The sequence below is a fragment of the Cricetulus griseus genome, chromosome 9 (genome assembly GCF_003668045.3).
Source record: "Cricetulus griseus strain 17A/GY chromosome 9, alternate assembly CriGri-PICRH-1.0, whole genome shotgun sequence".
NCBI lineage: Eukaryota > Metazoa > Chordata > Mammalia > Rodentia > Cricetidae > Cricetulus > Cricetulus griseus.
In genome coordinates, this window is record NC_048602.1 from 4,141,802 (window position 1) to 4,153,304 (window position 11,503).

At 42.7% G+C, this 11,503-nt stretch overlaps 1 protein-coding gene across 4 annotated transcripts in view; it reads left to right on the forward strand.

Annotated features, from left to right (window-relative positions):
* The window catches only part of Lsm14a (LSM14A mRNA processing body assembly factor), a 41,981-nt gene extending 31,629 nt beyond the window's left edge, over nt 1-10,352 (forward strand). For 2 of the 4 annotated variants that reach the window (XM_027430266.2, XM_027430264.2), the window contains 5 exons: nt 1,940-2,122; nt 2,220-2,391; nt 4,736-4,967; nt 6,943-6,999; nt 9,053-10,352. In XM_027430266.2, the coding sequence (XP_027286067.1) occupies nt 1,940-2,122; nt 2,220-2,391; nt 4,736-4,967; nt 6,943-6,966 (611 nt within the window). In that variant the 3' untranslated portion in view covers nt 6,967-6,999; nt 9,053-10,352. The remainder of the gene's footprint in view (nt 1-1,939; nt 2,123-2,219; nt 2,392-4,735; nt 4,968-6,942; nt 7,000-9,052) is intronic. The other 2 variants (XM_035449340.1, XM_027430265.2) reach the window with 1 other exon arrangement.
* The last annotated feature ends 1,151 nt before the right edge of the window (nt 10,353-11,503 follow it).

Sequence of the window (11,503 nt, forward strand, 5' to 3'; positions counted from 1 at the left end):
TTGTTAAGAGTGTCCTTCAAAACTCAACACCTGTAAGCCGGGCACAGCTGGCCTTTAACCCCATCACTCAAGACAGAGGTAGGCAGATCTCTGGGAATTCCAGGGCAGCTTGGACTGTTACACAGAGAAACTCTGTTTCAAAAACAAAAACAACCCTCACCAGCTGTGTTGGAGATGACACTCAATGGTAGAATGCTTGCCTAGCATCCAGGAGGCCTTAGGTCCAGTCTGCAGTATTACAAAAACAAACAAAAGATAACGAAAAGGCTTCACTACCCTCATCCACCACTAGGGGTCACTAACAGAAGGGGGGGATGTTCTCGCAATTTCTCCTTGGATTTTACACACATAGGTAGGTGTTCCTTTTCAGAACCTTAAGGTGAAGCAGGCCTTTCCCTGGCCTGTAACTGAGTTGCCTTTAATAATAAAGTTGAATGTGTTAAAAGACCTGCTTATCTAGACTTAATGGTCTGGATCTGCTACTCTGGGCTTTTATGCTTGGTGTCCCCCAGTTTACTTGCCAGTCCTCACAAACTGTGAGCATCCCCCTGTTACCCTGAAGTCACTTCTGATTCTTTTTGATTTTTCAAGACAAGATTTCTCTGAGTAACAGCCTTGGCTGTCCCGAAACTTACTTTGTAGACCAGGCTGGCCTCAGACTCCCAGAGATTTACCTGCCTCTGCCCTGAGTGCTGGCATTAAAGGTGTGCGCCAGCACCGCCCGGCTGTTGCTTTTGATTCTTGTAACTATGTTAAACAGTTCGCATAACTATTCGATTTGTACCTCATTAAATTCATCCTGCTTTGTGTTCTGCATTTTTTAGAGTTAAATTCACCCCGAGTACTAGTTCACATTCTGTCTTTTTCTTGATCACGTGTGTGTGAGATGCTTGGGCTCCTAAGTTTTCACTATGATGCTTCTTCATATTGCTTTACGCTATCTCAGAAGATTGGCTGAAGCCCTGTGGTGCTGTTACAGAAAGGGAACGCGTAGATGCAGGGAGACTTGAGTAAGTGGGGCCATGAAGGACCTGAGTTGTGAGAAGAACACCGTCCAGTGCATTTGTGCTCACTAGTGCTCACTTATTCTTACTGTACATCTTGTCTGCTCTTACCCTTTCCACAGAGGACCCTGCTTTGGGTGGCTGTGAGGGACGTGGCAGAAAGAACAGAGCTTCTAGAGCCTGTGTTAACATAGTGAGGAAGGCCCCAGATCAGTCAGTTATACATCTTTGTTGTGATCTTCCTAGATACAACCGTGTAAAAATTACATAGAAACTTTGATGTTCTATTTTTTAATATACATACTAACTTAGCGACTTAATTAGTTTTTGTTACTTTTTGACATCTGTTTTTGTCTGTATGTGTGGGCATGTGTGTGCTACAGTGAACCTGTAGAGGTTGAAGGACAACTTGCAGGAATTGTGTGTGTTTGTTTTTTATATTTATTTCTATATATGTGCCATTTACAGATGTGGAGGTCAGAGGACAACTTGTGGATGTCAGTTCTCTTTTGCCACTGTAATGGTCCCAGAGATTGTAATCATTCCTCTCCCACCCCAGTTTCTGTTGTTGTTGTTGTTGCAAGACTTTCATTACATGTCTGTGTGTGCTTTACCTGCATGAATGTCTGTGTACAACCTGTGTCCCTAGTGCATGCAGAGGTCAGAAGAAGGCATCCGTCACTCCCTGTAACTGGAGTTTTGGAAGGTTGTGAACCACCATGTGGATGCTGAGAATTGAACCCAGGTTCTCTGCAAGAGCAGCCAGTGGGGTTTTTTGTTTGTTTGTTTCAATCATTGAACCATCTCTTCCCCATTTATTACTTATATAAAAATCCATACATGCTATATGTATACAGACCTTTAAACATTTATATTGTAGACCACAGTGCTGCTACATACTGAATGTCTGTTATAAATATTCTTTCTTACCATAGTTCCAGGTGTTCCTTCTGCTCCAAGGAGAGGACGTGGGGGTCATCGAGGTGGCAGGGGACGATTTGGTATCCGTCGAGATGGTCCAATGAAATTTGAGAAAGACTTTGACTTTGAAAGTGCAAATGCACAATTTAACAAGGAAGAAATCGACAGAGAGTTTCATAATAAACTTAAATTAAAAGGTAAATTTTTATTTTTCTACTCATAAGATAGAATTTGTTAGGTAAAGATGTTTTCAACTTAGATACTTAGAATCTTAACTTGGATGTTTTTTGTTAGAAGACAAACTTGAAAAACAAGAGAAACCTGTAAATGGTGAAGATAAAGGGGACTCCGGAGTTGACACTCAGAACAGTGAAGGGAACGCTGATGAGGAAGATCCTCTTGGCCCCAACTGCTATTACGACAAAACTAAGTCCTTCTTCGACAATATTTCTTGTGATGATAATAGGTACTGTAAGCTTGTTTGTTTGTTTGTTTCCAGACAAGGTTTCTTTGTGCAACAGGCCTTTCTGGCTGTCTTGGAACTCACTTGTAGAGCAGGCTGGCCTCAAACTCGGAGATCCTGCCTCTGACTCTGGAGTGCTGGGATTAAAGGCGTGTGTATCCATTTTTATTTTATATGGATTGTATTGGTATTTTGCCTGTGTGTGTGTGTCTTGTCTGTAGAGCATGTACATGCGGTGCCCACAGAGGAAGAAAAGAATGTCGTCGGATCCTTTAGAGAAGTTTGTGAGCTGCTATGTGGGAGCTTGGGGTTGAATTTAGGTCTTCTAGAAGAGTAGCCAGTGCCCTTAACTATTGAGCTATCTTTCTAGCCGCATAATTGATTTTTTTTTTAAGGTTTTATTTATTATGTATACAGTGTTCTGCCTCTATGTCTGAAGAGGGCACCAGATCCCATTATGGACTATATGCAGTCATTCTAATATATAATTGATATCATAAAATGTAATGTAAGCAGCAACTTTTTAAAAAATGTATTTGTGTATTATGTATTATTTATAGTGTGTTCTACCTGTATTATGCCTGCACTTCATGCCAGAAGGCGGCACCAGATCTCATTGCAGATGGTTGTGAGCCACCATGTGGTTGCTGGGAATTGAACTCAGGACCTCTGGAAGAACAGCCAGTGCTCTACCATGTGGTTTTCTAGGAATGGAACCCAGATGTGAAGCTTACTGGCGAGCATCTTTATCAGCTGAGCCACCTCACCAACCCAAGAGTTTTAAATGACATGCCAAACGGGTGGTAGTGGCGCATGCCTTTAATCCCAGTGCTTGGGAGGCAGGGGCAGGTGGATCTCTGTGAGTTCAAGCCCTGGTCTACAAAGAGAGCTCCAGGACAGCCAGGGCTATTACACAAAGAAACCCTGTCTCTTTAAAAATAAAAATAAAAATAAATAAATAAAAGCTAAAGATGTAGCTCAGTGGGGGAAAACTTGGCTAGCATATTTGCAAGGCCCTGGGTTTTATCCTACTAACACAAAAAAGAAAAATCATAGACTTAAACCTATTATCCCAGGGCTTGGGTAGGGGGTGGTGTCAGGAGGATCAGGGGTTCAGGGTCAACCTTGGCTATGTAACTAGTTCAGGGCCAACCTGTGTTATGGGGGAAAAACAAACTTACACTTTCATTTAAGGATGTAGTCACATTTAGATACCAGTTACAAGAGAAGCGTTCATGTAACGTGTAAGCCTTTCCATTACCCTGTCTGCATCATAATTCTAATGAAAGTAGACACAGATGGAAAATGTTTTTCAGAATTGACTCATACAGTACAGTTCTGTCATATTATATATAGTAACGGTCCAGAAAGTGTCCAGATTGTTGAAGAGGGCCAGCCAAGCACAGTGAGCTGCAGCGTCTGCTGTCCACATCACATTACCTTTTGTCCTGACTGCAGCTGTAAGCGTGGATAGGGAGGGAGGCCCGGCTGGGCTGAACATCTGGTGTAAAGATGCAGGCACTGGCTGGGTTTTAATCTCATCAGGTCCAGAGGTTAGGCTAGGATACAGGACCTTCATCTCTTAGCGCCATTAAGTCCGGGCTCTCCTACCAGCTCTGCCCTCTTTTGTTTTGTTTTGTTTTGTTTTAAGATAACTTGTTTGTTTATTGTGGGTGTAGTGTTCTGCCTGCATGTATCCCTGCACTCCAAAAGAGGGCACCAGATCTCATAACGGATAGCTGTGAGCCACCATGTGGTTGCTGGGAATTGAACTCTGGTCCTCTGGAAGAGCTACTAGGGCTCATAACCTCTCCAGCACGCGCCCTCCCCTCTTGTTGTTTTGTGTTTTTTTTGTTTTGTTTTGTTTTTCAAGACAGGGTTTCTCTGGGTAACCTTAGCTGTCCTGGAACTCCCACTGTGGACTGGCTGGCTTCAAACAGAGATCCGCCTGCCTCTGCCTCCCAAGTGCTGGGATTAAAGGTGTGTGCCACCAACGCCAGGCTCTGACCTCTTTTCTATGGGTCAAGTGGAATCAATTGTATATCCTCTTGCTCTTAATTATCTTCATATTAAGGCTTCTAGCATCTTTTTACCAATTCTATTTATAGCAGACTGGCCTCTGTATCATGTGAAAACATAGTAAGGGAATGTATGGAACTTACCACAAAAGCTTGGGAGAATTTAGATTAACTGCTTGGGTTTTATTTGTTTGTTTTATTTTAATTGTTTTGAGAAATCAACTAAAATTTTATCCAGAATTGGAAACTGAGGGCTGTATAGATTTTCTGAGAGATGTGCTGTTTTGAGGTGACTCACTAATTAATGTTCATCTGCTCCTGTGTAACAGAGAAAGGAGACCTACTTGGGCTGAAGAAAGAAGGTTAAATGCTGAAACGTTTGGAATACCCCTTCGTCCCAATCGTGGCCGTGGGGGCTACCGAGGCAGAGGAAGCCTTGGCTTCCGAGGAGGCAGAGGACGTGGCAGTGGCCGAGGAGGGACTTTCACTGCCCCACGAGGATTTCGTGGTGGATTTAGAGGTGGTCGTGGGGGCAGGGAGTTTGCAGATTTTGAATATAGGGTAAGTATAGCAGCATGCTGTGGGGTTGCCCTTCAGAACATTTTATTTGTCTCTAATTTGGCAGAATTATTTTTAAAATCAGAATAACTTTTATTTTAACTTTTTGGAGAATGTACATGATTAGAATATTTTAATTTAAAGGACACTAATTTCTTGGCTAATGAATAAAAAATAGCTGGGTGTGGTAGTATCAAGGCCAGCCTGATCTACAAAGTGAGTTCCAGGACTGTTTCACAAAGAAGTCCTGTCTCAGAAAAAAGAAAAGGGTACTGTATTGAATACTTCTTGGTGGCATCGGGCTAAGCAGCATCTACAGTGCTGTCTGTCGCCTAACTGCTCTTTCAGCAGAAGGAAGGGAGACCGGGAAGACTGACTTTTGCCTTTTGATTAGAGCCATGAGTTTAGGTTTCATGAACCCCTGCCCCTACCTCCCCAAAAAGGAGTACTCTGCTAGCAGCTGAATTAGTGTTACCTTTTTCTGTCTTTTAAAGAAATTTTTTAAGGGAAACATACTAAGGAACACTAAAAGTATTCAGTAAAAAAAGAAAAAAAATGACTGTAATATCACCTTTATTTTATGTGATTAGATTCTTACACTTTAACACCAAAAGACTCTAGGAAGCAAAGCAAGCCTGTCCATCTGAAAGCCTTGGCTTCCGAATAGCAGTGAGTTGAGTGGCAGTGTGGTGCTGAGTGGCTCTCACACACTGATTTAAGCCTCACGTCAGCTTGTGAGATGGTTCTTATTATCTAAGTTTTACAAAGGAGACAGATACAGAGATATTAAATAACTTGTCCAAGGTCACAGCACCAGAGAGGGATGACGCTGAGTGTTGGGCCTAGCAGGTTGACTCTTGAGTGAGTCACTGCTCTTAATATAGGTTTGTAGAGAGCTCACTCGGCTCTTGTTTTTTTATCGTGGCATGCACTTGAGAGCCCTCTGCTATATTGGCATTCACCAACAACTGGAAGAGAATTTCGCAGCTCTGTGTAGTTAGTGTACTTTGTGTATAGTATATCTAGTGAAAGAGGCCTGTCAATTAAGGCAGTATTGTAACTATCTTGTTGAAGTATCTTAGTTTTTTGACAAGGAAAGAAAATTTAAAAAAGAACAGAGATCCACTCACTGGTCCTAACAAAGGACAGTTGCAGAGATTTGCTGGCTTGATTTTTGTTGTCCGGTTTTTATAAGCAGCTCTTACTGAGGATCTCTGTGCAAAGAGAACAGTATTGATGGATTGGGGACTAGGTATGTTCTTTTTAATGTCCTGGCTGTTTAATGTGCTAAGACTGCTCAGAATTAGCTTCAAGTCATAGCTCCTGTTACCCAGCCATGAATTTGCAAGACCCTTCATTCAGGACCTTATTCTGCCCAGCTGGCTTTTCTTAAAGTTGCCAGCTGCCCCATACACAATCAGTACTTTGAGCATTGACATGGGTATTAGTTTGGGCATGACTGTAAGCAAACTTGGTTCAACAGAGACAGAAGTAAAGATAGAACCACAGAGAATGAGCCAAACTAGACCCCACTAAGAGGTGAGAAGGGGGGTGTCTGGGTTGAGGTGTGGATGTAGTCAGCTTCTTTCTGTCCCATGCTTCACAGTCACCATTGTGGATGACTGAGTCCTCTGTTTCTTCAGAGGGTCCCGAGACAATGAAGAATCTGAAATGGGGGCTGGAGATGACTCAGTGGTTACAAGTGCTTGTTAACTTCCAGAAGGCTTAACTTTGATTGCCCGCACCCATGCCAGGCAACTCAGAGCTGCCTATACTGCAGCCTCGGGCAATCTTCTGGCTTGCACGGGCGTGCGCCCACATGCTAAGACACACACACACAAATAATTATTTTTTGATTGGGGTCGGGGAGGAAGACTCTGAAATGACTCCGTCTCTTTCCTTCCCCTTTATTTTCTCCTCCCTCCCCCGACCCCTTTCTCTCCCTCTCTTTCGCCTGTCTTTTTTTTTAACCTTTCAGAAAACCACGGCTTTTGGACCCTAAAAGGTCTGGATTGGTCATACTGCTTTCTGAAAGGTAAAAAAAGAAAAGAAAGAAAGAAAGCAATTGGGAGGTGTGAAGGTTGGTTTGCTGGGGACAGGGTTCACCTTCAGTTCGTTTGTTTCTGTTCCAGTTTGTCCTTTGCCATACGTGCTTCCGTTTATTAGTAACGCTGTACAAATAGTTTGGTGTTGTGCCCTCAGATGAAGTCTTCCAACCAGGAAGCGCTTGTCCTATTGTTAGGATGTGAGTCACTGAAAACTAGGTGTGGTTCCGGGCGTTGGTGGCGCACGCCTTTAATCCCAGCACTCAGGAGGCAGAGGCAGGAGGATCTCTGTGAGTTCCAGGATGGCCAGGACTGTCACACAGAGAAACCCTGTTTCGAAAAACCAGTAATAATAATAATAATAATAATAATAATAATAATAATAATAATAATAATAATAATATAGGAATGGCCATCATTCTGTGTGTAAGAAGATTGGCTACAAGAGATAGATCCAAAGTCCATGGATGCTTAAGTCCCTTATAAACAACTTTGTATTTACATAGACCCCGTTGTATCCTCTTGCCTGTTTACGGGTTCTAGGGATTGAACACCGGGTTTCACATGCTGTGCCGGTGTTCTATGCTAGGCTTCACTGCCAGCTCCCGGTATTTTCACCTACCTGCAAGTTCCTTATTTCTAACGCACTCATGCAGTGTCACTAGTCCACAGATAGTTGGTAGACTGTTGTATAGGCCCTAACGGGAAGAGGACAAACAAAAAAGACATTTCCTACATGTTTTGTACAGTTGCAGATACATAAACACACGTGCATAGTTTTATCCACTCCTGAAGACCCTGGGTCTCCAGAACCAGGGATACGGACAGCGGCTGCTTGTCTGAGGGAAGCAGAAGCCCTGGCCTTGTGTAAACCAACCCTGAGTTCTAGGTTAGGCTCACTGGGGCCTCTTTGAGAGCTGCCTGCTGCTGCTGCTTTTACTGGTTGTAGTTTTTAATTTTCCCAGTCATTTGTTTTTCAAACTTATTTCAAATGTAGACTTTTTTAAAAATTTTATAGCCGAGCGTTGGTGGCGCAAGCCTTTAATCCCAGCATTCGGGAGGCAGAGGCAGGTGGATCTCTGTGAGTTCGAGACCAGCCTGGTCTACAAGAGCTAGTTCCAGGACAGGCTCCAAAGCCACAGAGAAACCCTGTCTCGAAAAACAAAAACAAAACAAAACAAACAAAAATTATTAATTTACTTTGTTTTGTTTTGGGGGGAGTGTTGTTTATTTGTTTTGTTTTTTAAAGCCTGGTCTTAATGTGGCTTAAACTGGCCTTGAGTCAACTGTATAACCAAGGATTGCTGAATGTTTCTCTTCCTTCTGTCTCCATAGTGCTGTGATTAGAGGCATACGCCACCACCACAGCTAGTTCACATAGTGGTGGAGATGAAGCCGAGGGCTTCATGTGTGGCAGGCAAGGACTCTGCTGGCCAAGGTGCTCTTAACCCTTAAGAGTTTTCTGGGAGGAGTCTAGAGCGGTGGCTGAACAGTTACGAGTGCGTGCTGCTCTTACAGAGCTCAAGTATGGGTTCTGAGACTCGACTCTCACAGCCCAGGCCTCTCCTGGCCTCTGTTTGGAAAACACAGGCACGCATATACAGATATTTTACATCCAATACCGCTTTCTCTTAGCATGCCTTTTAGAGAGAAATGTTATGTTACCTTCTGGATTATTGTATTATTGTAACGGATGTCAAAACTTAAGAATTTTATGAAGCTTGTTTCAAGAGTTTTGTGAGTAACTAGATAAAAGTTCACGGAACTGTTGCATTTAAATTAATTACTAGGGCAACCAAAGGTAGAATGGACAGGCCAGCCACTGCTACCGCGTCTGCTGACTGGAAAACACAGTGAGCAGATAGCAAAGCCAGTCACTGTCAGATGTGGAACTTAAAGCAATGATTCCCAGAAAACTTTTTTTTTTTTTTTCTGTGAAAATAAGAAGAAGGGTGTATTTAAGGTAGCCTGGATAAACTTAAGCAAACTAAGAAAACAACTCTTGGCTTAGAGCATGAACTAATATTTCTTTTTCCTTTTTAGAAAGACAACAAAGTTGCTGCATAGTCTACAAACAAGTCTTTGAAAATAGGTGACTCCTAGCTCTTCATGGTCCTGGAAAGTGGTTTCAGTCTTTGTGAAGAATGAAGAAGTGAAGTTGCTGTCTGTCTGTCACCAGCACTTGGTTGTGTCTGTCTGTGTTTCTGCTTCATTTCAAAGCTGCACTGCAGTTGCTTTGGGGCAGGAAGGCTTGTCTTAAAACATGAGCATAGGTTATGTGGAGTAGCAGAAGGCTGTGATCCTTGCTAGAGTTGAACCACAGTGAGCTGAATGGAACCGCTAAGTCTTTTTTTTTTTTTTTTTCTTTCTTTTTTTTTTCATCACTGAAAGGATTTTTCTTGTCACTAATTAATTGTATTTGGTGATTACTTCCAGCTGCCTGCAGATAGGCCGTGATACTGTGTTTGAGCCACAGAAAGTTTGCGTGCGTGCGTGCGTGCGTGTGCGTGTGTGTGTGTGTGTGTGTGTCTTTTTCTTTTTGGAGAGCCTATAATATGAGGTAGCTTATTTTGACACTTAATTAGGGTGCTGGATGGTAGAGAATTTTGTCAGTCAACTATGTACACACAGGTAAATACTGTTTCTTAGGCAAAGGTAACTTTTTTATATAGTTGTAAAATTCCATTATATTCCATTGCCAAAGAAACATTAAGAACTTTGTATAGCTGTATAAAAAGCAACTAATTTTTTAAAGAATAAACGTTTAAAGTCAGCAAACATACGTGTCCTTGCAGAAGTCAGTGTGCTGAGGAGCAGGGCTACGGGTGGGTCCTTTCCCTTTGCTTTCCAGGGTTAAGGTTTTTGATTTCTTTTTTAATGTTTGGAACACAAATGAAGATTTGATAACTTTATTCCATTATCTAAAAAGAATAAATTATTCATGCATAGTGTATGGACTTCATTTTGTAGCAGATCACAGGATTTGTCCAAATAACAGATATTTTCAGTGTATGAATGTAAATGATCACAGATGAGAATGTACCTCGCTGTATTTTCAGATGAGTAACCCTCCCCTTTTTAAGACATTAAAGCTAGGCGTCCATTGCCCTGTTTTCCTGCTGTGCCTGAATTCTGTTGCGATGACACTTCAAGAAGATGGGGTTTTCGGAATCCTCATCACTGACACAGCTGTGGGCCTGTGACCTACTGGTGACTCCGTGTACACGTTTGTTGCTAACTGTAAATTACTAATAAATCTTTTTAATATTTAAGCTATAGTGAAAAAGATCTGGCCACTTTGTTTTTAACGAAGGCCATGAAATAAAGGGATCCAAAGATTTAAGTATTTTTATCTAATTTGATCTTTGTTACCTTTCCCATTAAAACATTCAGTAGTGATAAGGGTGTGGGAAACAGCACTGTAGGAGGATTAGACTACTTAAGGATGGTTGGTTATTTTTTAATTTTCTATCTTTTGTGTAGATGAACAAGGAAATGTTTTGTAATTTGGTTTAATTGTTGAGATCCAGTACTTGGCAGCCATAGTTTACTGTGTACCTGCCTATGAACAGCTAACCCTTTTAGGGGACCCACAAATCATGACATTGAACACATTTTTAGGCACTCTGAGCATCAAAGCACGTGCTGTACCAATACCTCAAAAAATACTGTCCCCGGCCAGTTCCAGAGGAGCTGTAAATGTCAATTCTTCATGCTCATGCCCAATGAGCTCACACTTTTTCATAGTCCCCTGGGTCACTGACTGGGGTATTCATTGTCCCAGTAATAACTGGCAGCAAGTATGTCCACAGTGCACCTTCCAAAAGCAAGGCTTTTATCAGGAGCTATTCTGTGAACGTGTTCTCAAAGTTCTTTCGTAAGTAGTGACATTCTCTTCCCATGGGAAGATTAATGGGAAGCATCTTGGGTGCCAGATGCAGCAATGGTAATGTTCGCCCTGAAGTAACTAAGTTGTGTCTGCTTCCTACACTTGTTTGTAATTGTAGGAAAGCTGGAAATCCCTTTCTCCTGTGAGCACAGTACACTCACTAAGATCTGTGGCGTGAGAATAGGCCATCTACACATAGGCCACACAGGAACACTGTCCAGAGTGCACCCCCGGGGGCAGGTAGGTGTAGGAAATGCCAGACTTGGTCTGCAGATGTAGCTCAAGGCAGTGGAGAGGTCGACCCGCAGCCCTGGGTTCAATCCTCAGCACCACACAAGTGATAAAGATGGAAACCTTCTGTTTCTCCCTCCAAGAGGACTTGATGTGGGGTGAGGGCTGAGAGTGTTGACCCAGCCCAGAGGTTCTGGGGCAGGGTTGGATTGACCTCCACAGGATGCTAAGCAGTGTGAGAAGTGGTGTTTGGCTCTGGATAGCTAGGGTGCATCGTTGGTATTTAAGATTATAGGGCTGAGCCTGGTGGTGGTGGCACACGCCTTTAATCCCAGCACTGGGGAGGCAGAGGCAGGCCTGGTCTACAGAGGGAG